This window comes from Salvelinus namaycush, chromosome 21 (assembly GCF_016432855.1).
Source record: "Salvelinus namaycush isolate Seneca chromosome 21, SaNama_1.0, whole genome shotgun sequence".
NCBI lineage: Eukaryota > Metazoa > Chordata > Actinopteri > Salmoniformes > Salmonidae > Salvelinus > Salvelinus namaycush.
The window spans coordinates 31,671,988-31,699,157 of record NC_052327.1 but is presented as its reverse complement, the minus strand read 5'-3'; the positions used below and the strand labels follow the sequence as shown (position 1 = coordinate 31,699,157).

Here is a 27,170-nt window from a genome sequence, read left to right as displayed (position 1 = left end):
CAATGTTTATGTTGTGTTCACAGGTGTGTACATTCCAGGTTCTCTGTCTGTCTCTGTATGTCTCTCTGTGTTGAGATATTACAAAAGGAAACATCTCCTGACGTACATAAAAAACACATGTCAGAAAAAAACATCTCCTGATGTACATACTCTCAGAGTAATGTAGTGATTCAAGGAAAGATACATAGAAGAACATATATAGTCCTGGACAATAACAAAATACATGTGTGTATTGCTGGAAGAGTAAGATATGCTTGAAAGTAAATTTGCAGGCTGACATGGGCAAACAGACATAGACAGATGGTACAGTAGTGGTATGTTAAATATTGTAATAGAACCCTGCATGTTCCATACAACACCAGTGGTGTTTTTTTTAAGAGTGGAAAGTATTTGCTCTGTTAGTTGGTCCTGTTTGCCAGCATGTACATGTTACATGTAGGTGTTATCATAAAGTAACAGTTAGAGGCATATAATGACATGTTACACAATGTTTTCTCAAATAGATAAACGTATATCATATAATTTTTCACAGTGTACATATACTGTATATCAATATATATGTACAGTACCTTCAGAAAGTATTCATACCCTTTGACTTTTTCCACATTTTGTTGTGTTACATCCTGAATTTAAAATAGCTCACAATTTAGATTGTGTGTCAGTGGACTACACACAGTACCACATAATATCAAAGTGGAATTATGTTTTTAGACATTTTTACAAATTATTTTTTAATGACTACCTCATCTCTGTACCCCACACATACAGATAATTGTAAGGTCCCTCAGCCGAGCAGTGAATTTCAAACACAGATTCAACCACAAAGACTAGGGAGCTTTTCTATTGGTAGAAGGATAAAAAAACAGACATTGAATGTCCCTTTGAGCATGGTGAAGTTATTAATTACACTTTGGATGGTGTATCAATACACCCAGCCACTGAGAAGATATAGGAGTCCTTCCTAACTCAGTTGCCAGAGAGGAAGGAAACTGCTCAATGATTTCACCATGAGGCTAATTGTGACTTTTAAATAGAAAAGAAGGAAGCCTGCACAGAATAAAAATATTCCAAAACATGCATCCTGTTTGCAATAAGGCACTAAAGTAAAACTGCAAAAAATGTGGCAAAGAAATTAACTTTATGTCCTGAATACCAAGCCTTATGTTTGTGGCAAATCCAACAACACATCACTGAGTACCACTCTTGATATTTTCAAGCATGGTGGTGGCTGCATCATGTTATGTGTATGCTTGTCATCGGCAAAGACTAGGGATTTTTTTTAGGATTAAAGAAAAGGAATAGAGCTAGGCACAGGCAAAATCCTAGATGAAAACCTGATTCAGTCCGCTTTCCAACAGACACTTAGAAACAAATTCACCTTTCAGTAGGACAATAACCTAAAACACATATACACTGAGTGTCAACATATTAAGAACAGCTGCTCTTTCCATAGACTGACCAGGTGAATCCAGGTGAAAGCTATGATCCCTTATTGATGTCACTTGTTAAACTCACTTCAATCAGCATAGATGAAGGAGAAGAGGCAGGTTAAAGAAGGATATTTAAGCCTTGAGACAATTGAGTCATGGATTGTATAGGTGTGCCATTCAGAGGGTGAATGGGCAAGATACAAAATGTAAGTGTCTTTCAACAGGGTATGGTAGTAGGTGCTAGGTGCACCGGTTTGTGTAAAGAACTGCAATGCTGCTTGGTTTTTCACGCTCAACAGTTTCCCATGTGATTCAAGAATGATCCACTTCCCAACGGACATCCGGCCAACTTGACACAACCATGGGAAGCATTGTAGTCAACATGGGCCAGTATTCCTGTGGAACGTTGGGGCATGTAATGTAGAGTCCATACCCCAATTAATTGAGTCTGTTCTTGACAATGGCTGTCTAGCAATGATCAACAACCATCTTGACAGAGCTTGAATAATAAATAAAAAAATAATGTGCAAATATTGTACAATCCAGGTGTGCAAAGCTCTTAGAGACTTACCCAGAAAGACTTACAGTGGTAATCGCTGATAAAGGTAATTCTAATATGTATTGACTCATGGGTATTTATGTATTTAATTTTCAATAAAATCACAAGAAATTAAAAATACATGTTTTCACTTTGTCATTACGGGGTATTGTGTGTAGATGGGTGAAAAAATATGTATTTAATCCATTTTCAAATAAGGCTATAACACAACAAAATGTGGAGTATGTCAAGGAGCATGAATACTGAAGGCGCTGTATGTGGTGAAAACAAGTTTTGTATGCAAATTGATTCAATCAAACAACGTGATATAGTTGATGCAGAGACATGTTAAAGTTTTAGTTCAAATGGGATGCAGTGGTTGGACTGAAACATAAAATAAAGAAAATAAAGTCAACTTCAACTATGCAACAAATACTTATACAGGGCTCTGAGCAAATCAAAAAGATACACGTTTAAATAAAACATTAAAACATTTGTGTCTTGGAAGAGCTTATCTATACACTTAACACAGTAACTTTCAGAATCATGTTGGATACTTTATTTACCTACTGCTTTCGGAAAAACAAAATCACCTTCTGTTAAATACATTTGTTTATGGGGAAACAACATCATGTAACAAGATAACCGCAAACCATTCCCTTTAGTACGAGGATGTGTCAAAGCATATTTACATGTCTGATTTAAGTTAGAATAACATAATTAGTTATAAATCCATGGCTACTCTGATGTATCTTGCAGTGCTCAGTCATCCTCCTCTCTCCTTAGGACTCTTCATTTCTCATAGAATCCAATCAACATCAAACTGTTGTGCTTTACATGACCTGTATGTAGTTATGTCCTTGTGATACACACGAGGTCCATCATTGCTCCGTCATTTCATCAAACACTATCATCCCTTGTTCCAAGATAGTGGTTGATAGGAGAAGCTACCTACTATATCTGGGTGGACAACAATGGCGAGACACGACTAACAAACAAAGCTACACTACAGTGGAGACAGAGCCATGTTTTCAATAAGTTATTCTGCAGTACGTGGAGTCCAGTCCACATGTTGGCTAACACTGTCCCTCCATGGTGCTGGGGCTACAGAGGCCAGCTGAGATTATAGAATAGTACTGTATCATCTGGTGTCCTGTATCATCCTTTGTCTCTGTGCCGTGTCACTGTAATCATGGGTGGCCACGCAGCCTACACGCACAGACCAGGGCTAGATATTGTTTCCAGTTGAGATTCTCTGTACAAAGTCAGTGTGGAACAAGTCTTTATCTCTGTAAGGAGAGATGAGGCAGGGGAGGAGGTTCAGGGGGGATCTGAGAATGAGGACAGTGTACATGGATTAGGGGTTGGGGGTCAGGGGGGGTCATGGGATTTAGGTGCGAGGTCAGACGCTGCGGGGGGCTCTCTCCAGTTCGTGGGTCCGACGGTTGCGGCCCTTCTGCCTCTCTTGCAGGTGTTTCCACTTGGCCGCAAGCCCATGGGCATTCACGTGGGTGTGAGCGTGCACGAGGCCCTGCTGCTGCTGCTGCTGCTGCTGGTGTAGCTGGACCTGTTGGGATAGGTGTGCTTTCTGCCTCCTCTGCTTCTTTTCCCTCTTCCACACCTGCTCACAGAACTCATCCACGCTGTTCAGGGTCGGGTGGTTCACTAATGACAGGAAGTCACGGTACCATAGCTTCTGATTGGGCGATTCCCGGGCTGGGGGCGTGTCCAAGGAGGTTGTGTGTGTGGCAGCGGTGTGTGTGGCGGTTTCGTCATCACGGTGAATGAGATCGTCGAGGCGTTCAGTGTCGATGACTTCCAGGGTGACCTTTAGGAGCGTCTGCATGAAGCCGTGTTCTACAGCCTGGCACACATAAGTCCCAGAATCCTTTTTGTTCAATGTGCGGATCAGCAGGCCCTGCTCCGTACGGACAAAACGATCCTCTGCTTTGACCTGCGCAGAGAGGAGTAATAGAATGTTTGCTTCACTTGACTTAACTTTATCTGACATACTAAGATAAACAACACCACATTTGAGATCCATATGTTCAATATTCTTTGTAGATCTGCAGCTCAGACACAGTACCTAGTATCTTTAATACAGTATGCAGTCATTTATGTAATGTACTGAACAGTGTACCGGTCATTTGATGGACATCATGATTGAAATGCTGTGTTATGTGTAAGGACTAGTGTACGGTCGTTTCATACGTCTTGTCTCCTGTCGTCATTGATTTGTTGGTACTGCCAGTAGGTGAGTGCTCTCTGGGACTTGGGGCTACACTCCAGAAACGTACTGCTGTTCTCCACTGCATACACTGTCTTATCCAGCACCGTGGGCTGCCCATTCAGGTTATCTACAGGGACACACACACAGATCATACTGTGAACACAACGTGAACTCAGCACCATTATAATGTGAAGGGAAGAGAGGAATCTTCCATGAGGAGGTTTATTTGTGAATACATACCATGATGCTGCAGGTCTGAACACTGGGTTAAAGGGTCTCCATTCCTGATGTCCTGTCTCCTTGTCCTCCTGCAAAAACACACGTCAACAGTCAGTTTGCGATTATGCACGTGCATGAGTATGGTTTTGGATGTGCTGTACTTGTGGTTGTGAGCCAGCCAGGCAGATAACACCAGTGAGCTTCATACCACTGTAGACCGGCTTAGTTCTAATTACAGGGTGGCTGAGGAATCCAATCAATCAGTCACTCATAGCTATTTTACACAGCCTGACTAACACAGTTACTCTCAGCCAAGGATACAGAGGGGATGGATTCGAAACACACACATGTATTGTACACAATGACTGAATAAACAATGGAATATCCAGAGTGAGAAACAGAACAGAGATTTTTTCATTGAGAAAGAACAAGTGTCTTCTCTCACATATCTTGCCTTCCCCACAGGGCTGTTCTCTCTGAGAGTATCAGAGAATTCAGTCTAAAATATGTAGAAATATGAGACCTTCAGGCTAAAGCTCAAATCAATAACCCAATGGAGACTTTATGCGTGGGTGGGAGGCTACACACACACACACACACACACACACACACACACACACACACACACACACACACACACACACACACACACACACACACACACACACACACACACACACACACACACACCGCACCCTCCTCCCATGAACAGCTAGAATTTCTAACACTTTATTTCACCCTGCATTCACCCAGACAGTCTGCCCTGCAGATATGACTAACATTAGTTCTCATTGCCAGTAAACACAGCTCAGGGTATGTTTCTGTGTCTCAGGGAGAAATGTGACCTGTCTACCTTCAGGGCTAACAGATCTGATTTTCTGTACACAATGTACTCATTATTTAAAGTATTTGAATGGGATAAATAGTGCTTGAATGTTCACTATGCGCTGAGTGTGTGTGTGTGTGTGTGTGTGTGTGTGTGTGTGTGTGTGTGTGTGTGTGTGTGTGTGTGTGTGTGTGTGTGTGTGTGTGTGTGTGTGTGTGTGTGTGTGTGTCTGTGTGTGTGTGTGTGTGTGTGTGTGTGTGTGTACCTCTTGGCCATGGGAAAGTATCGTGAGCACTCGGTCCCATCCCAGGCACAGTAAGGGTCTCTAGCTAGACAGCACTCAGCACACGCCTTCCCGTACACCTCACAGCGATGCAAAGGCATCTGGGATATGCCCAGCTCTGAGCCTAGGTACAACTGTTGCTGTGGAAATAGAACAGGAAACATTCTAAATACGTGATACCATATGTTTTGCAATATGCATTATGTACCAGTGCCTGGTACAGTACAGTAAAAGAAGGCCTCATATTATTACAGGTGAAGGTTTCTACAGCACAGTAGTTCTACCATTGTCTTCCTCCCCTGGTATTATCAGAGATCTTTTGGTTGACATCCGTCTTAGACAGTCAGCATCATTTTAACGTCTTCTAACAAGTGTTTATTTTGTCCTTATACAGTCCTCAGGCTGGGTGTTACCCACGACGTTGACAGGTCACATCAAGTCTGTACTAAGAATACAATTCATTTTTATAAAAAGCATAGATACAATTGAGTTAAATTCTTCTTCTATAGTAGTGTCCCTCTCTTCTGCAGCTCAGTGTGTACAGTAAGTGGGGGTGTTAAACACTTGTTTGTGTTGATGAAAGCTGACTACTAGTGGGATACACTCACCTAGAAGCACCACTACTTCATTACATATGAATGTAGCTGACTCTGCCTGTCAGAAATATGACGTATCTCTGTTTAGAGAGTGGATCTGTATTACATGGGCTGTGTTAGGTGTCTCTAGCTTCAATAAGGCCATGATTCTATAATGTAGGACTGCCTAGTACACCCATTCCTTTCCTGTTCTCTTCATGTCATGAGGAATATGATCAGCGTTGGTTACCTGCTTTGTGGAGAGTTCCATCGCTGTAATAGCAGTTGGCTCCTAGGACAAAATACATGAGAAATGTCCCAAATGTTACAAACCCATATTTTGATAAAGTAATAATTGTGATGTTGTTTTAGCTGTATGACTTTAACATAAACATGATCTGATAGCAGTAGGAGTGACCTACCCTGAACACAGTCATCTCCTCCAGTAGAACCTCTTCCAGGTCATGCCAGGACCCTCTGGGGATGGACACCACCTTCAGCACTTTACCCATATCTACAACGCAGAAACAACATACACACATTCTTAGTGTGTGTGTGCACATGTGTGCGTGTGTGTGCATGTTTGTGTGTGTGTTTGTGTGTGTACCTGTGCCTATGAACATGACGTCATACTGTCCATCCTCAGCCTCCACTTTGTCCACCACTATCTGTGTGAACTGGTAGTCTGTGTCTGTCTTGACTATGATTGGTCGGTTGTTGATGGGATAGATGGGGTTAAACATCGCTGGGTGTCCTCTCGCAAATGCTATGACATCATCAGGCAAGTCCTTTGTTGAATCAAATCCTCCGAATGTTTTGCTGGGGCACTGTGGATTAAAAAACATCCATTACTATGTGGATCCTTACCTTCATGTCTTCCACTAGTTTACAATACAAAATGTTATAACGGTGGTATGGATGCCTTATGTATAGCCCCTTTATGTAAAGTGTGTTCCTCCCCTCCCCCACCCAAAGACCCCATCATGCCCTCACCGTGCCAGGTCGTGGGTATGGTACCCGTCCGGGGAAGGGAACCCACTGGTAGTTAGGGCCGTCCCTGTGGGCATAGGGACCTAGAAACACCCTTCTGATGTCTGCCATGCTGTACAGACACACTGCTGAGCCCTTGAAGATGTTACTGAGAGAGAGAGAGAGAGAGAGAGAGAGAGAGAGAGAGAGAGAGAGAGAGAGAGAGAGAGAGAGAGAGAGAGAGAGAGAGAGAGAGAGAGAGAGAGAGAGAGAGAGAGAGAGAGATTAATAAATTAGAGATACAAATCTACTACAAAAATCTTCTGCAGGATCCATACTTCTCCAATGGGAGTGTAGACAGGTGGCTGACCGAAGTAAGTACCTGGATGTAGTGAACACTGCATAGATGGTGGGGTTCTTAGGATCCTTAGCGCTCATCAGAAACACATCCTCTGAGAACAAAAACAACCAAAAGAAGAGTTAGTGTCGGGAATAAACCAAATACAGTAGACTGGTATACATGTGATATTTGTTTGCCCAAAACACACTCTCACACAGTACAGCCCCCTTTTCCAGCCACACAGACACACATAACATGCAACACAAAGGCTGATGTAAACACTCACGTAGTTCGTCAAAGTGTGTGTCTATGCCATTGAGTCCAGGTACAGAACACACCAGTCTGGCCTTCAGGAAAGTAGTCCACTTATTCACCAAACTCCTGTGGCCTCCAAAGTCATTCTGATAGAGGAAACACACCAGAGTCCGAACATTTACTACATCCCCCACAAAACAATACTGCAATACAGGTCCTGCATTTTGTTATATTAACTTTGATTGACACCTGAAAAGACAACAATGGCTTAATGCAGCTGTCTTACAGATTCTCATAATACGTTATCAATTGTTTTTTTAAATTGTTTTTCTGCACACATCGACAGAATACAGGCTCCCAGTGATTTTTGACGGTCTATTAAGACTGACGCCCCAAATATGCTCAGCCTAAATTTATATGGCATTATAAATAATGAATGTATTGTGTTGAAAGAAAAGCATATACCTCACATACAGAGAGATCAGGCTGGGAGGGTGTGTGCGTGTCTGTGTCTGTGTGTGTAATTGTGTGTGTTGGGCAGGCTAAAGGGTGACAGAGGAGACACCAGTCTCTGCCAATACCAGCCATCATCCTACACTCAGAAAAAAAGGTGCAATCTAGAAGATGTTGGCTGTCCCCATACGATAACCCTTTGAATAACCATTTTTCTACAGAGGGTTCTACATGGAACCCAAAAGGGTTGCACCTGGAAACAATAAGGGTTCTCCTACGGGGACAGCTGAATAACCCTTTTGTAACAGTACCACCATTGCTATTTACTCTCTCTCTCTCTCTCTCTGGCTCAAGTGACATTTTTAAACCACCTCTCTCTCTCTCAGGTTTTCCTCAGTAAGAGAACCACACCAAGCACAACAAACCTAAATATAACCTGAGAGGAGAGAGATAACTGGTTAGGAAAGCATCCATTATGGAAATCATTGTTATTCATCAACTCTGTTTGAGATAGAGGGAGCTGTTTAAGTCTGAGGTGTCTGAATGTGTTTGTGTTCTGAATGTGTACAGTACCTTGCAGAGCTGTCCGATGCGTGCTTGAGTAGCCTTCCCTGCGTGTTCCCCATCCATAGCGTTCTCTCTGAAGAACAGGTAGATCTTGTCGTCCTCGGGGTTGTCACTCTCTGGGATCAGATGGACACTCACAAACCTGGGATCTACACAAAAATATATCATATTTGGGGGGGATCACGTGACCCCTGAACGAGATGGCTGCATGAACTAGGAGCTCCGCACAAGTAGTTTCCAATTCCTAATCTTACCTCCACTTCAAGTTTAAACTCATTTAGCTTTAGTCAAAAAGTCAGGTGACATTTTTACCCGGACTCGAGTACTAGCGACGGAAAAAGCCTCCAAGAAGCAGCTAGCTTCAGAAAAAGCTAGCGCCATTAGCCAGGAGAAAGAGGACCCGTTCCCCCCCGAGGCCCAACGAATGCCAACCTCGCACTCTGTCGAAGACATCTTTTCTGAGCTGAGATCCCAACGTACAGAACTCAACACTAAACTAGATGCCATTAACGCTCAGCTCAGTGCGATAGGGGGCAAGGTGACAATCCTGGAAAATGCTTTGCCTGACATAAACAACAAGATAACCATAAACGCGGGGCGCCTGGACGAGGCAGAGGGGCGAATCCTATCCACGGAAAACTTATTGACAGACGCCATGGAAACAATAGCATATGCTAAAAAAAATAGAGCAGCTGGAAGAGAAAACAGAGGACCTGGAAAACAGGGGGCGAAGGAATAATTGTGTTCTATTAAATCTGGGCGAAAAAGAAGAGGGAAACATGCCACTGATCCGCTACCTGCAAGACAAACTTCCCGAGTGGCTCCACCTGTCGACCGACAGGCCCATAGAACTCGAGAGAGCTCACCGAGCACTGAGGCCCCCACCAGCAGCCAGACAACCACCGCGCCCAATCACCATACGTTTCCTGAGATTCACCGACAAGGAACGAGTCCTACAGGCGGCGAAAACCAACACCATTACATTGGGAAACGCCAAACTCACCTTACTCCAGGACCTGTCAGCTGGAATACGCCGAAAGCGCCGAGAGTTTGACGAGGTGAAGAAATGCTCCATTGACCGAGGCATCTTTAGGGGATTCAAATACTCAAACGAGCTCAGGATTCTTCACCAAGGAGCCCTGCGACACTTCAAAACTCCCGAAGAGGCAAAACGTTTTTTGAAAGACAACCCCGGTCAATGAGAAATGGACCATTGACTAAATGCGATTACTGTTATTACTAAAGGAGGTAAGACAACATATAGCCGATATCCAAAGACCCACCCGCCCTGCTAAATGTCATTATAGCCGTCCAATCTATATTTATGTTCCTTTAGCTGAGAGGGATAGGCCCCATATTATAACCTAGGCCTACTATATGTAGGCTGGGCTATTGATTTTATTTTCTCCCTTTTTTAATGTGGTCTGGACGGGGGCTACGTTGTCATTTACTCAATGCGGGGCGGAGAGGATGAGGCATTTCTTTGGTGGGGAGGGGGAGACGTTGTGCGTTGCTAACTGTTCTCGGTCTTTTTTTTTGTTGGAACACAGAATTGTGACTGAGCGGGGAGGTAATAGATCCAACGGGATATGTCGAGTTGTTTGGGAACTCGGCTGGGGTGTTCAGAGATTGTTATTTTATGTAAACCATTTATTTTCCTTTTATGTGAACGCAGCTGTAACTACTATCCACCTTTACCCAGAGATGACTTGCACTAAAGTTCGATTACTGTTCGATGACGATGACTAGTACCTTAAATCTATTGACATGGAACTGCCACGGTCTAGGCCATGCAATAAAACGGAAAAAGATACTATGTGCTCTAAAAGAGGAAAAAGCAGACATCGCGCTATTGCAAGAGACACACCTCTGTGATGCTGAACATGCCAAACTCCGCAGAGCTTGGGTGGGACAGGTGTATTTCTCATCTTTCAAATCCAACAGTAGAGATACAGCAATACTTATCCATAAGAATGTTCCATTCATAATTGACAAAAACATATCTGATCCGGAGGGGAGATTTATTTTGATAACTGGGTCACTGTATGGGCAACCAATTACTATCTTAAACATATACGCCCCTAACACAGATACTCCTGCTTTTATGTCGAAAATGATAACCCTGTTCAATGAGCATTGTGTTTCCTTTGGAGTGTTGGCCGGAGATTTTAATTGTACCCTGAACCCAACCCTAGACAAATCATCTCAAGTCCCCACCACAAATCCTAGATCTGCAAAGATGTTGAACTCTCTTACTAAAGAGATGGGACTGATAGATATCTGGAGAGAGACTAATAGCTCAGCTATGGACTATACATATTACTCTAATATCCATAACACCTACTCCCGTATAGATTACATTTTTATCCCAAAGAGTTTCATAAATTCAGCCACGTGTACAATCGGACCCATAGCGCTTTCGGATCACGCCTTTGTCCACCTCCGCTTTGACCTCTGCAAAAACATCCCGAGATCAAAGAGCTGGAAATTCAACACCTCCATGCTATCAAACGAAGCATTCCATACATTGGTAACTACATGGATAGACAACTACACACAAGACAACAAAGATTCTCCTGTTTCTCCGGCCACAATGTGGGACGCTGCTAAAGCCACACTAAGAGGTCATCTAATTGCATATGCTTCCTCTAAGAAAAAAGCAATGGAAGCACACAGGCTAGATCTGGAGAGGGAGCTGGAACGCTGTGAAAAAGTACATAAACAATCCCCAGACAGCACCTCCTGGAGTCAACTTAAAGCAGCCAAAGCCAAACTGAATTTGGACTATACTCGGGAGATTAAAAAAAAAGTTTTCTTTACTAAACAGAAATACCATGAGTATAGCAATAGGCCTAGTAGATTGCTTGCTTATCAATTAAAAAAAGAGCAGTCAGAGCGTACAATTATGGCTATCCGAACAGCAGAGGATGAGGTCACATATGACCCAAAAAAGATCAATTTAACTTTTTATGATTTTTACTGCAAACTATATACCTCTGAGAGAAAACACACGGAGGCAGAACTCCACTCCTTCCTAGAGGGAATCTCGCTACCTAAACTATCAGAGACCGACCAAGAAGATCTCAACTCCCCCTTCACTCCTGAGGAGATCCTGGAGGCAATTACCTCCATGTCACCTAACAAGTCCCCAGGCCCAGATGGATTCCCCAGAGAGTTCTACAAAGCTTTTTGGCCCCAGCTTAGCCCTATTTTCATGCCAAATCCTCCTTCCGGCCCATAAGCTTGTTGGATTTCGACTACAAAATAATTACCAAATTGCTCGCCAAAAGACTAAACACTCTTCTTCCCAAAATAATAAAAGCGGACCAGACGGGATTTATTAGAGACAGATACTCTTCTGATAACATTCGCCGTCTTTTTGATATTATTGATCAAGTAAACGCACAGAAGACCCCTGTCCTGCTGGCTTCACTGGATGCTGAGAAGGCGTTCGACAGGATGGAATGGAGCTTTCTGTTCTCAGTCTTAGAAAAGTTCAACATGGGCCCAAACTTTATTAAATGGATCAAATCACTATACTCTCATCCAAATGCCATGGTGACTACTAACGGACTGAACTCTGACAGATTCCCTTTGGGACGGGGCACAAGACAAGGGTGCTCGCTGTCCCCCCTGCTCTACTTGTTGGGGGCGGAGCCTCTGGCAGAGTTGATAAGGAGCAATCCAAGTATTATGGGTGTTCCTGCAGGCGGCCTGCAGCACAAGATTTCGCTTTACGCGGATGATGTCTTGCTCTACATATCCAACCCTGAGAAATCCCTTCCTCCCATTTTAGACACAATTGCTCAGTATGGCACGTTTTCAGGTTATAAGATTAATTTTAACAAATCCACTGTCTGCCCTCTCAATATTACACTCACCAGTTCTATGAAGACACTATGCCCATTCCAATGGAAGACACAGGGGTTTCAATACCTTGGGATATTCATAACACCAGATCTGAATAGGCTTTTCAAGGAGAATTATCTTCCACTCCTGGATCAAATCAAGAACAACCTCCAAACCTGGATCTCCCTCCCAATTAGCTTAGTAGGAAGAATTAATGTAATCCGTATGAACATCCTCCCTAGACTGAACTATTTATTTCAGATGCTCCCATGCTATCTCCCAGCTTCCTTTTTCAAAACAATTAACCGAAGCATCACCAAATTTATATGGGGCAATAAAAAACCTAGGATCAAGCTCTCCACTCTATCGAAACCTGAATCTAAGGGTGGTCTTGCCCTTCCCTCCCTTCAATTGTACTACTGGTCTGCCCAAATCCGCAACATGCTAACATGGATCACAAACAGACAAGAGTCAACGTGGATCCAGATAGAAGCCCAATCTTGTGGTTCATTGCCACTAAGCTCAACTATATTCATTAATAACTTTAGTGAAGTGGGCAACATAGCCAAAACATTTGTGATTTACAGCACCCTACGAGCGTGGAGGGACTGTAAGAAATACCTGGGCATCACCTCCCAAATATGTTCTCACTCGCCTATAGTAGGCAACCCAGACTTGCCGAAAGCCCTGAGGGATGCCAACTTTAATCTTTGGCATACTCTAGGAATCAGGACCTTTTCAGACCTATTTCATCAGAAGACCACTACACTGAAATCCTTGCAAGAGCTCTGCAGTGAATTCAATGTGCCAAGATCCCATTTTTTTTTAAATATCTTCAAATTAGACATGTCATCTCCTCATTTACTTCCAAGAGGAGGTTTAGAACTCAGTTGAATGAAGTTGAAACCCTTCTTGTCACAGCACAATCCATTAAAGGCAAAATATCCTATATCTATAGACTCCTTTCTGAGAAAGGAGGATCCTCCTTTACTCCTTTGAAAATAATATGGGAAAAGGACCTTGGTCTGACTATCAGTGATGAGTTATGGGCGGAGGTTTGCGACAGGGTATACTGCTCCTCTACTAATGTAAAAATGAAAGAATCTAATTACAAATTTTTGTACAAATTTTATTACACTCCCCTGAGACTCCATAAAATGAAAACAGACATTTCTCCTAACTGTAAAAGATGTACCTCTGAAAGTGGAACCTATATGCATGTATTTTGGAGCTGTAGAGAGATTGCCAGATTTTGGCAATCTATACATACTGCTGCACAGAAAATACTAGATGTACAGTTTGATATGACCTCGTGTCTCTATCTTCTTAATGCCCAGCAGGACTTTGTTCTTGATCCTGACAGAGAAAATTTGTTCATGACCATTACATACTTTGCTAAGAAATGTATTCTTCTATTGTGGGCCTCTAATACTTCTCCTACATTTAAAATGTGGATTGACCAGATTGTTGACTTTCTCCCTCTTGAAAAGCTCACTTATGACCTCCACAAGAGACAGCCCAAGTTTGATAGACTCTGGTCTCCACTACTCAACTATATTTCAAATTGGACAGAGTGAATGGGGGAATCAGGGAGATGAGCAGATGCGTGTTGTGTAAGGTGCTGTAAAATCTAAAAACTAATTATTGGCTCGTCATCTCAGCTAAGGCTGGAAATAGCTAATAAGAACCTTGATAGTGCTGCTGCAAGTTCTATAATTAAATTTTGTTATAATTATTATTTGTGTGTGTGTGTGTGTGTGTATATGTATATATGTATGTGTATGTATGTATATATATATATATATATATATATATATATATATATATATATATATATATATATATATATATAAAACAATTTTGTATTATTATTATTATTATTATTTATTTTTTTAAGTCACATCTGTGAATGTGGAATGTGTTTGGTTGGTTGATTTGAAAACTTAATAAAACTTTAAATTGAAAAAAAATATATATCATATTTAAGAAATTATGAAATGGGAATCAGAAACTTCTTCCCCAGTAAAACGCTAAACATAGTGGGCCAATTGCAACCATCGAAAGCCACCAGATTATCATCAGCTGATTTACTGTTATTAAACCATCAATACATGCTAACATCACCCGCACAGCTGGTCTCAATTGCAACCAACATTTGGCAGCAATTTACCGTTCCCTGACGTGGATGTTATCTTTTAGTCTTGATTGCAGCCAATATTTTTCAAGACCATTTCGCCCTCTGGTTGGTGTTACAGTATCATCGGAACAATTTAGTCCTACTTTATGAGCAGACTAAGGGCGATTTATCTATTTGACATGGAAAATCTATTGTGGCAATTTATCCGACATGTTGTATGAATGGAAAACTACTGTTGATAGTGTAGTCAATTCTTATTATTTTATTCGTTTCCAGTTCCGATGGTGAATTGGTCTCTAAGTGTCTGTTGAAAAGCAGACTGAACCAGGTTTTCCTCTAGGATTTTCCATGTGCTTAGCTCTATTCCATTTATCCTAAAACACTCCTGAGTCGTTGCTGATGACAAGCATACCCATAACATGGTGCAGCCACCACCATGCTTGAAAATATGAAGAGTGGTACTCAGTAATACGTTGTGTTGGACTTGCCCCAAAAATAACGCTTTGTATTCAGGACGTAAAGTACATTTATTTGCCACGTTTTTTGCAGTTTTACTTTAGTGCCTTATTGCAAACAGGATGCATGTTTTGGAATATTTTTATTCTGTACAGGCTTCCTTCTTTTCACTCTAATCACTTAGGTTAGTATTGTGTAGTAACTACAATGTTGTTGATCCATCCTCAGTTTTCTCCTATTACAGCCATTAAACTGTAACTGTTTTAAAGTCACCATTGGCCTCATGGTGAAATCACTGAACAGTTTCCTTCCTCTCTGGCAACTGAATTAGGAAGGACGCCTGTGTCTTTGTTGTAACTTCACCATGCTCAAAGGGATATTCAATGGCTTTTTTTCATCTACCAATAGGTGCCCTTCTTTGAGAGGCATTGGAAAACCTCACTAGTCTTTGTGGTTGAATCTGTCTTTGAAATTCACTGCTCAACTGAGGGACCTTACAGATAGTTGTATGTGTGGGGTACAGAGATGAGGTAGTCATTAAAAAAGAATGTTTAACACTATTATTGTGTCACACCCTGGTCTGTTTCACCTGTCTTGTCTCCACCCCCTAGCAGGTGTCTCGCATTTGTCCCCATTATCTCCTGTGTATTTATACTTGCGTTTTCTGTTTGTCTGTGCCAGTTCGTTTTGCCTTGTCAGGTCTTACCAGCGTGTTTCCCGTTTCTCCTGCTCGCACGTTTGTTTTTCTAGTCTTCCCAGATCTGACCTATCTGCCTGTCTTGACCCTGAACCTGCCTGCCGTTGTGTCCCTGTTTCCCTGTGTCTTGGATTACGAACTCTGTCTGCCCTCGACCTGCCCTTTACATGCCCCTTTGTAAAATAAATAGTATCGAACTATACACCTCCTGTGTCTGCATCTGGGTCATATCCTGAGTCGTGATATATTGCACACAGAGTGAGTCAATATTTCATTGGGGGCAGGAGTAAAGAATCTAGACTAGCTGTCCGCATACAGTCATTGGCATAATCACTTGACATGGTAACAACGAGAGATCAATTGATCTGCTGGTCTATCCTTGTGGGCTTTTCGTTGCAATGCAGCTTAGTTTAGGCCCCAGGTGCATGTAATTTCCCGTTCGTAGCGTTTTAAGAAATCCAGCAGTAAGCTCAGGAGCGTGTTAAGTTCTGCCTGTGTGTTGCAATCGAGCCACTGTGTCCGCTACCACTCCCCCACTACAGCCATGTCAATCATGGAGGATTTAAACTTAATGCTGCCTATTTTTGTTATTCCCTTTCCCTCCTTCTTTTGTCACGCTTCTCTTCTCTCACGCTTCTCTGTCTTCTCTGTATGTCTCCTTTGTTCTCTTACTCTGTGAAAAACTTGCTGTCTCAGTTTCTGTCTATCTGTCTTTTTAGTTTCTGTCTTTGAAACACTTTCTGTCTCAATTTGAGACGAAATGCATTAAATCAGACTGGTCTGCATGCCAACAGACTGTTAGCTTGCTGAGCTATAACCTGGGTATCAACTTGCGGAGCTAACACAAGTCTTCAGGACTCAAGCAAGGTTTTTCATCATGCAAGCATAGTTCACTGAACTGAGAACATCAGAACTGAGAATGCTCTTTATTTCCATCTCACCATTCAGCCAGCGGGAGTCGTGTTGCTCAGTTCTGATGGGGTGATGCTGTCCCAACGTACGGAAGATGGCAAAATCCCTCCCCATGAAGTCCGCTGACGTCCCAGAATACAGCTCGCCATCTGAAGGACAGGGGAGGAGGACAATATCAGGTGTATGTGTGAACGTGTGTGTGTGCATGCTGCAATATATGTTTTTGTGCGTGCGCATGTGAGTGTTTGTGTATCCTGTGTGTGTGCGTCTCATGACCTTTCGTGTACAGGTGTCAAGTGTCTGTATTAGTCTATCAGGTACAGTATGGTGCCTGCAGGCTTAACAGTACAGGTAGAATGTGTTCTCACAAGGAACACCTTCATCTACCAGATAATGAACCAGAACAAGTAAGTGTGAAAGTCAGATTTAACAGGAAGAGACTCAGAGGGCCAGGTGGTTCCATTAAGAGAACATTAAAGGAGGGAGGGGGATTAATAAAAAGAGAGAAGGTGAGACATGGGTGGGAGGAGATCGAGGAGAGAGAGGAGTATGGAGACAGGGCTGACAGGAGGAAGAGGAGAGAAAGAGAAGGAGGGCGACAGGGTAAGAGGAGAGATAGAGAGAGAGCGAGAGAGTGAGAGAGAGAGAGAGAGAGAGAGAGGAGGGATAAAGGTGAAATGACAAAGAGGAGAGAAAGAGAAGGGAGAAAGAGAAGGAGGGATAAGAGACAGAGAGAGTAAGAGAGAGAGAGAGAGAGAGAGAGAGTGGAGACATGGATAAGAGGAGAAAGCGGAGATGTGAGAAAGAGAAGCAAGGAGATGGGATAAGAGGAGAGAGAGAGACAGGAGGAGATAAAGGGTGATGGAAAATGACCATCTATTGGTTGGAGCGATGTGATGTCATAAAGTATGACTGGTCCTGGTGATGAACATGGTGAAGAAATGAAGCTGACACACACACGCGCGTCCACTACACATAGGCTTGGAAATGAGTGGGTGTCCACTGTAGAGCACTCCTAATGATGAACACTATATATAGCCAGCCCTGTCATTCACCCACTTCCTCTCAGCTGTAAATATGCTTAATGAATGAGTGGAGATGAGAGAAGAGGTACAACTCCCTCTTTATGTGGTGAAAAGTTCTGGGGGAAATTAGTTCCTTAAAAAAAAAGTTGAGTGTGCTTGTTTGTTTGGGTCACTCACCGATGAGCATGGACGCTGTGAGCAGCTTGGGGTCATAAGGGCTCTTCCCTCGACCGTTCTCTATCAGGGGCTCCAGCCTGAACACACTGTCCTGTTACATGAAAAATAGGTCAAAATAAAGAGCATTTAGAATTCAGAGTTTATTGCATTGTCCTATTGACATCAACGCATGATGTTGGCGTCCTGGAAAAAAAATCTCTCTTTTTTCAGAATGAGATGTTTTACTTTCTCCTAGAGTCACGTTAACCAGGGGCCCCAGCCAGGGCAGTAAAGAGAGGAGACTGCTATTCTCAGAGTTATTCTCCCTCTCTAATTCTCTGAAAATGACTGCAGTCTAATGAATAGGAAACATTTATAAGCCTGACTCACTAACAGTGAGAGGAGACATAGAACACGCACACACGCGCACACGCACGCACGCACGCACACACACACGCACGCACGCACGCACGCACGCACACACACACTGCGAATTTGGGAACCTCTAAACGATGAAACTCTTTTTTAATTTTCCATCTCATTTACTGAATGAATAAAAACATTTTTCCTAAGGCCATGAGCGAATCATTACGAGAGATTACCTCACACTCCACGGTTTATGATTTTAAATCGAAACCCAAAACCATAATCTCACATTTCAGTGAAGAGTTTTTCTTAATACTATAGTCTAGCTGTAGCTCATATAAGACTTGAATCAGTCAGAACCATGACATGCCCTATGCGAAGACACATTTCAGTTGAATGCATTCAGTTGTACAACTGACTAGGTATCCCCCTTTCCCTTTCCCTTTTCTTCTACCACGGTTCATATTGGTCAGTAAATAGTAGAATACTAGAGCTATAACTGCAGTAAGCTGACAGATGGCTGAATAGGGTATTACCGGTTGGTATACCTCTAGTTTCTTCCCCACCTCCAAGTAGGCGCAGACAGGGTGGAAGGCTCCGGTTCCACATACATACAGATGGGTCTGGTTAAACGGCTGCAACACCTTGATGAAGTTAGCGCATTCCCTCTGGAGATAGAGAAAGAGAGACATTTTATATAGCATGGGTTTGCCAGGAGATAGACAGTTTCTGTAAACAACTAACATAGAGGATAGAGATGTCTAAAGCTGTTGGGTCAAAACCCAGTCCTTTCCATTTGGGTCAAAACCCAGTCCCGCCCATTTGGGTCAAAACCCAGTCCTTTCCATTTGGGTCAAAACTCAGTCCTTTCCATTTGGGTCAAAACCCAGTTTGCCCATTTGGGTCAAAACCCAGTTTGCTCATCAGAAGCAGGCCCTCCTATAGAGCTGATCCACTGGACAGAGAAAAGGGTTGACCCTCTCTGGACGTAACACAACATCGCATAGAGCTATGCAGAAAAACAAACATTTAAATTGAGGGAATTAAGGGCATCTGTAATCAGAATTAAAGGCTTGTCCTGTCTGTATAATATAGAAGTAATTTTCCAGGAATATTTAGGAATTACTTGATCTATATATGAATAACAGTGTTGGGAAAAGGAACAGCCCTGATTGATTTTACTGTACAAATGACATCATGGCCAGGCCAGCTGAGTGAGTCACGGTTGTGGTGTTTTGGAGATAATCCAGACTGTTGTGCTGTGTAATAACTCAACAACTCGCTGTTCAGATTGAGACCAGTAATCTGTAATTCTCAGTTATCTTTTATTCTCTCCATCCTTCTCCTCTTTCTCCCTTTCCCTCTCCCCATGTGTACTCATGATCTCTCCAATCCGGACTCCTGATCAGAAAGGCTCAGAGACATCTGAGTATTAAAACAGCCAGGATTTTTATGATGGACATCAACAGTAAGACTTTCAATGCATAACTGCACTGCAACCAACCAGCAAACGTCCCACAACAACAAAATGTTATGAGTATCACATACTGTAACCTCGTCTGAGCTTACTGTGTAGTGTGTGTGTGTGTGTGTGTGTGTGTGTGTGTGTGTGTGTGTGTGTGTGTGTGTGTGTGTGTGTGTGTGTGTGTGTGTGTGTGTGTGTGTGTGTTTGTGTGTGTCTCCATGCTGCGAAGACAGTTTCCCCCGTGATATGTCAGCACTTGCCTGAGCAGGCAGCAGGCCTGACCTCATATGAAAATGAATGTCATCACTCTGATGGAAAAAGAGAAAAAAGAACCACAAATAATGCATGACTAAGTTTATCTGCCTTTAGTAGGTCACCAACAGAAAGCAGCTCTGTTGATTGTATATGCCTTTGTTGTCATCTGAAGAGGTGTCTGTCATTTCAGGGTGGTTTACCTGGTTGATCATCAGATAACGTTAACGTTTCTCACGCTGGTGTGATTTGGATGGTGTTAAAGTTTCTTGTGAGATCAAGTTTAACAGTGTGAACCCATTGGCCAAACCATGCACTGAACCAACAGAGTTTGTATGATGGAAGTTTCGTAACAGTTAGCGAAGCTTGGACGTAAAGACCCGTAATCTAACTTTTTGGCACAACATTATTTTTCCTGGCCTTGTGTATCACCCTCCCTTCTTCATAGATGTACAGTAAATTAGCAATTTTCTCTCTCTCCTTCTCTCTTTCACTGTCTTCCCCATGGCATGTTCACAAGTGTCTTTGTTGCAGTTCATCAAAGAGCATCTGTGGTCTTTCTTCCTCTCCTCCTTGTCTCCTATGCCCTTCAAACACAAAGACCATCCTTCAGGGCTCCCCGCTCATCTCTGCCAGAATGTTTACAGAAAACACACGCACATACACACAAAAGACCTGATGGCCCTTCAAAATCAGCCCTATAGAAACTCAGCAGAAGCTGACCCTGTGCCTGTGATCTCAGTGAGGCAGATACAGCGGAGCTAAGATCTTATATTGCAGGCAGCACATGGCCCCAGGCTGTATCTGAGAGGAAAGTCAGAAGGAGAGAGATGCAACTGTGTCTCTTTGGGTGTTTACACAGTGTACTGCTTGTATTGAGACAGATATACAGGACAAATATACAGTACATGGCTGAGCTAGTCATGCAAGCAAGACACACAGTATTGAAGTGCCACTGGTATCGACATGACTCTTCTTAGACTAAGGAAAACACACACCTAAATGATCTTGTGATATGCCATATGACTGTGTGGACAGAAACTGTGCTGCATTTGCAACTAACAAATACCCATGTCTCGACAAAGCCATAGCTTTTGTTAGGATTCTGCTCCTGTGTTGAAAGCAGTGACTGTAAGCCCATTGACTGTCAACTTTTAACCCTGTATCCCAGTGGCTAGGTCAACTTCTCTATGGTTGGACTCTAGATGACTAAGGTCATGTGATGTCTCTAACTTGGACAGCGGATTATGATCAGATTCAGAGATTTCTGTCCATGTGACAACACACAGACTATACCAACACTGTAATGTAAAAGGCAGTACGCCGGGAGGGAGAGATAGTGTAAAGGCAGTACTCCGGGAGGGAGAGATAGTGTAAAAGGCAGTACTCCGGGAGGGAGAGATTAGTGTAAAAGGCAGTACTCCAAGAGGGAGAGAGAGTGTAAAAGGCCATACACCGGGAGGGAGAGATAGTGTAAAAGGCAGTATTCCGGGAGGGAGAGACAGTGTAAAAGGCAGTACTCCAAGAGGGAGAGATTGTATAAAAGGTAGTACTCCAAGAGGGAGAGATAGTATAAAAGGCAATACTCCGGGAGGGAGAGATAGTGTAAAAGGCAGTATTCCGGGAGGGAGAGATAGTGTAAAAGGCAGTATTCCGGGAGGGAGAGACAGTGTAAAAGGCAGTACTCCGGGAGGGAGAGACAGTGTAAAAGGCAGTACTCCAAGAGGGAGAGATAGTATAAAAGGCAATACTCCGGGAGGGAGAGATAGTGTAAAAGGCAGTATTCCGGGAGGGAGAGACAGTGTAAAAGGCAGTACTCCGGGAGGGAGAGATTGTATAAATGGTAGTACTCCAAGAGGGAGAGATAGTATAAAAGGCAATACTCTGGGAGGGAGAGACAGTGTAAAAGGCAGTACTCCAAGAGGGAGAGATAGTGTAAAAGGCAGTACTCCGGGAGGGAGAGATAGTGTAAAAGGCAGTATTCCAAGAGGAAGAGATAGTGGAAAAGGCAGTACTCCAAGAGGGCGAGACAGTGTAGAAGGCATTACTATGTGAGCGAGAGAAGTGTGATGTGTAAGATGAGGTAGCTACTCACCATGAGGTCCTTCCCTGCCCATTTACACTCATCTCTTCTGGAGGTGGATGCAGGCCACGGGATCTACACAGACACAGAGAGATAAGGATACTTCACTACACAATACACATGGATACATTAAATCAGACACTAACCAGTCTCTAACCCTAACATCTTGACCAAGCAGTTGGTCAGCTAACATTCCTTACATTAGCTGAGGTGCTTCTGCCAGGAGCGTCGCTAAAAATGTACTTTTGGCGGAGGTGGGGCATATTTTTTAGATTGCGTTGATATATGTGTGTGTGCGTGTACCTACAGCATGTACGTTCACGTGTGTATATGTATGTGGTAGGGGTAGAGGAGTCACAATGAGATTTGTTCTCCACTTTGTTTCCGTTTACTCTATTATTCATCCAGGTGTGCAGGGAGCGGCTAACATGCCTGGCGCAGCGTGAGATCCTGTGCGACAGCTCAAGCCTGAATTATTCATAAGTAATTTCTCTATAGAAAGAGAGTCCCTGGATACCTGGCTGAGACTGGCTTAGACTGACAGGGCTTGGGGGAGATTTGCAGACAGACAGACTGCAAACAGACTTGTATGTATAAGAGTGTTTACATTTTACATCAAATCAAAGTGTATTTGTCACATACATGTGTTTAGTAGATGTTATTGCGGGAGTAGCAAAATGCTTGTGTTTCTAGCTCCAACAGTGCAGCAATATCTAACAAGTAATATCTGACAATACAGACAATCTAAAGTAAAGGAATGGAATTCAGAATATATAAATATTTGGACGAGCAACGTCAGAGCGGCATAGACTAAGATACAGTAGAATAGGATAGAATACAGTATATACATATGAGATGAGTAATGCAAAATATGTAAGCATTATTAAAGTGACTAGTGTTCCATTATTAAAGTGGCCAGTGATTTCAAGTTAATGTACAGTAGGCAGCAGCCTCTAGGCAGCAGCCTCTAATGTGTTAGTGATGGCGTTTTAACAGTCTGATGGCCTTGACATGGAAACTGTTTTTCAGTCCCAGCTTTGATGCACCTGTACTGACCTCGCTGTCCGGATGATAGCAGGGTGAACAGTCAGTGGCTTGGGTGGTTGTTGTCCTTAATGATCTTTGGCCTTCCTGTGACATCGGGTGCCAGGGGCGGTGCAGTTGCCGTACTAGGCTGTGATACAGCCCGACAGAAAGCTCTCAATTGTGCATCTGTAAAGGTTTGTGAGGGTTTTACATAACAAGATACATTTCTTCAGCCTGCTGAGGCTCTGTTGCGCCTTCTACATCACATTGTCTGTGTTGGTGGACCATTTTGGTTTGTCAGTGATGTGTATGCCGAGGAACTTGAAGCTTTCCACCTTCTCCACTGCGGTCCCGTCGATGTGGATAGGGGGGCGCTCCCTCGGCTGTTTCCTGAAGTCCACAATCAGCTCCTTAGGTTTGTTGATGTTGGGTGGGAGGTTATTTTCCTGGAACCACACTCCCAGGGCCCTCACTTCCTCCCTGTAGGCTGTCTTGTCATTGTTGGTAGTCAGGCCTGCTACTGTTGTGTCGTCTGCAAACTTGGTGATTGAGTTGGAGGCGTGCGTGGCCACGCAGTCATGGGTGAACAGGGAGTACAGGAAGGGGCTGAACATGCATCCTTGTGGGGCACCAGTGTTGAGGATCAGTGAAGTGGCGGTGTTGTTTCCTTCACCACCTGGGGGCAGCCTGTCAGGAAGTCCAGGACCCAGTTGCACAGGGCGGGGTTCAGACCCAGGGCCTCGAGCTTAATGATGAGCTTGGAGGGTACTATGGTGTTGAATGCTGAGCTATAGTCAATTAACAGCATTCTTACATAGGTATTCCTCTTGTCCAGGTGGGATAGGGCAGTGTGCAGTGCGATGGTGATTGCATCATCTGTGGATCTATTGGGGAGGTAAGCAAATTGAAGTGGGTCTAGGGTGTCAGGTAAGGTAGAGGTGATATAATCCTTGACTAGTCTCTCAAAGCACTTCATGATGACAGAAGTGGGTGCTGTGGGGCGATAGCCATTTACTTCAGTTATCTTTGCCTTCTTGGGTACAGGAACCCCATTGACCCTGCCACATAAGTCTCCTGTCTGAGCCGTTGAATTGCGACTCCACTTTGTCTCTATACTGACGTTTGTCTTACGGAGGGAATAACTACACTGTTTGCATTCAGCCATATTCCCAGTCACCTTGCCATGGTTAAATGCATGGTTCGCATGCTGCCATCCATCCACGGTTTCTGGTTAGGGTAGGTTTTAGTAGTCACAGTGGGTACAACATCTCCTATACACTTCCTGATAAACTCAGTCACCGTATCAGTGTATTCGTCTATGTTGTTCTCGGAGGCTACCCGGAACATATCCCAGTCCGTGTGATCAAAACAATCTTGAAGCATGGATTCCGATTGGTCAGACCAGCGTTGAATAGACCTTAGCACAGATACTTCCTGTTTGAGATTATGCCTATAGGAACGGAGTAGGCATCCCGGACGTTGGAATAGCAGTGGTCGAGTGTTTTAGCAGCGAGAGTACTACAGTCAATGTGTTGATAGAACTTCGGTAACGTTTTCATCAAATTTGCTTTGTTAAATTCCACAGCTACAATAAATGCGGCCTCAGGATATGTGGTTTCCAGTGTGCATAAAGTGTTTGTGAAGTTCTTTGAGGTCCGTCGTGGTATCGGCTTGAGGGGGAATAACCACGGCTGTGACTATAACCAAAGATAATTCTCTTGGGAGGTAATACAGTTGGCATTTGATTGTGAGGTGTTCTAGGTTGGGTGAACAAAAGGACTTGAGTTCCTGTATGTTATCACAATCACACCATAAGTAGTAATCATAAAAAATAACCCACCACCCTTCTTCTTCCCAGAGAGATATTTATTCCTGTATGCGCAATGAACTGAGAACCCAACTGGCTGAACGGACTCAGACAGTATATCCTGAGAGAGCTATGCTTCCGAGAAACAGAGTATGTTACAATCCCTGATGTCTCTCTGGAAGGAAATCCTCGCCCTGAGCTCGTCAAATTTGTTATCCAGAGACTGAACGAGTAACATAATCGGTAGCGGTGGGTGGTGTGTGCGCCTCCTGAGTCGGACTAAAAGTCCACTCCAAGTACCTTTTTTCCACCTGCGGTGTTTTGGAACAGCCTCTGGAATCAGTTCAATTGCCCTGAAGGGTACGAACAAAGGTTCCGATTTGGGTAAGTCAAATTCCTGGTCATAATGCTGGTGAGTTACCGTCGCTCTGATTTTCAAAAGTTCTTCCCGGCTGTACGTAATAACACAAAACATTTCCTGATCTAATAATGTAAGAAATAACACATACAAAAATACTGCAAAGTTTCCTAAGAGCTAGAAACACGGCAGCCCTGTCCGTCAGCGCCATTTAACATTTTAGTAATTTAGCAGACGCTATTATCCAGAGCGACTTACAGTAGTGAGTGTATACATTTTCATATTTGTTCGTACTGTATTGTATGTAAAAGTGGGTTGATATTGACCAAATGTAACTGTTACCGTTGCAAGGAATCTGCTGATGTTAACTTGGTTGTAATGTATCATAGATCGTTATTAATGTATTATAAGGTGTACAGTACCTGTGCCAGGGATCTGCTGATGTGAACTAGGTTATAATGCATCATAAATAGGTTATATGTGTATTATATGTTCAGTACAGTACCTGTGCCAAATCCTGCTAAATTGACCAGGTTTTGATGTATTATAAGGCGTACATTACCTGTGCCAGGTCTCTGCTGATGTTGAGCAGGTTGAAGGAGAATATGTGGTCCTTGGCTCCCACCACCAGACGACCCTTCTCCTCATCCAATAGGAACGTGTGGTAAGCTGAGCTATTGGCCAGGCCCTCAAATGTCACCAAGTTATTGGACTCCAACATTTCTGGAAAGAGAACGGAGGTAGAGAGAGGATTGAACATGTACAATAAAAGAGCGCAGTAATTCCTACGGTATCTGATATACCCAGGGAAATAAATGCATTAGACTAAAGAGAAATAAAGAGAGAGTGAATAAGGGAGACAGTGAAGTCTTAGCATACACAGCATCTAATAGCATCTTATAGCAGACATCGTGATGTGTCTCCTCAGTATATTCACCATGTCAGAGAGGAAACATCCCATCCCCACATGGAGACATGCAGCAGGGTCCCCACTGGGTACACACTGGTTGAATCAATGTTGTTTCCACGTCACTTCAATTAAATTACATTGAACCAACGTGTAAAAGATGTTGAATTGACGTCTGTGCTCAGTGGGTCTAGATCTCAACTCCAAAAGACTAGGGAGCTACCAGAGAGAGAGAGAGAGAGAGAGAGAGAGCGAGAGAGAGAGAAGGTGCTTTGGCTCAGATTTCATATCTCTCTGTCGATTGTGTTCTCTCTTGCCCATCACACATTCTCCCTCACACCCTCTTCCCCACACTAGCTTGCATCCAACAAAATGTTTTCTATTAATCAGCACTGCCAACCGTGCTTAGACTGTGTGGCCACTCAGGCAGTGCCTATGCTGAAGAGCCAACGACCAAATGGTCTGGCTGGGGGAACTGACCTTGACTGGGCCAGTCAAGCAGAACTAGATCACAGAACAAACTCACAGTGGAAAACAGAGACTATTCTCCATTCACTATTATGAACAGCCAGTCTCAGTGTAGACACTGGTTAATTACTGCAAACCACAACAACCATGAGGTCATTTTAATTATTGTATAAATAGCAAGCCCAGAGGTTTTGCTGTGTAATGCCTGGGTGCTTGAACAGGTTAGCCAAACAGAGCTAGACTATATAACTCACAATGGAAAACTGTGGGGAATATGAATATGACACTGGAGTAAAAATAGCACAATAATGACTGTCTGGATGTCTGTTTCCTGTAGGCTCTGGTGAAGAACTTGAAACCACTACAACAACCATTAGGTTGTTGTCAACTAACAGCCCAGTATTATGCAATGCAATATTTACCACATTTTTGTCTGAGGGGTGTTATTTTGACTGCCAGGGTTGGGAGTAATTGATTACATGTAAACTGATTACAAAGAAATGGTAACTGTAATCAGTTAC

General features: G+C 43.2%; 1 protein-coding gene across 2 annotated transcripts; it reads right to left on the bottom strand.

Moving 5' to 3' along the window:
* Positions 1 to 3,370: 3,370 nt before the first annotated feature.
* Positions 3,371 to 25,995, bottom strand: LOC120066693 (semaphorin-3ab-like). 2 transcript variants are annotated; one of them, XM_039018140.1, is made up of 17 exons: positions 25,837 to 25,995; positions 22,096 to 22,158; positions 18,832 to 18,951; positions 17,939 to 18,029; positions 16,766 to 16,885; positions 8,692 to 8,834; positions 7,697 to 7,811; positions 7,453 to 7,522; positions 7,095 to 7,239; positions 6,709 to 6,928; positions 6,524 to 6,615; positions 6,352 to 6,393; positions 5,509 to 5,666; positions 4,439 to 4,506; positions 4,180 to 4,325; positions 3,547 to 3,922; positions 3,371 to 3,453 (listed from the first exon to the last, which is right to left on the bottom strand). In XM_039018140.1, exons 1-17 carry the CDS (start codon positions 25,993 to 25,995, stop codon positions 3,371 to 3,373), a joined length of 2,211 nt encoding a protein of 736 aa, XP_038874068.1. The 2 variants fall into 2 exon arrangements, with proteins under 2 accessions (XP_038874068.1, XP_038874067.1); XM_039018139.1 differs by having other exon boundaries at positions 3,371 to 3,502; positions 3,554 to 3,922.
* Between the last annotated feature and the right edge of the window lie 1,175 nt (positions 25,996 to 27,170).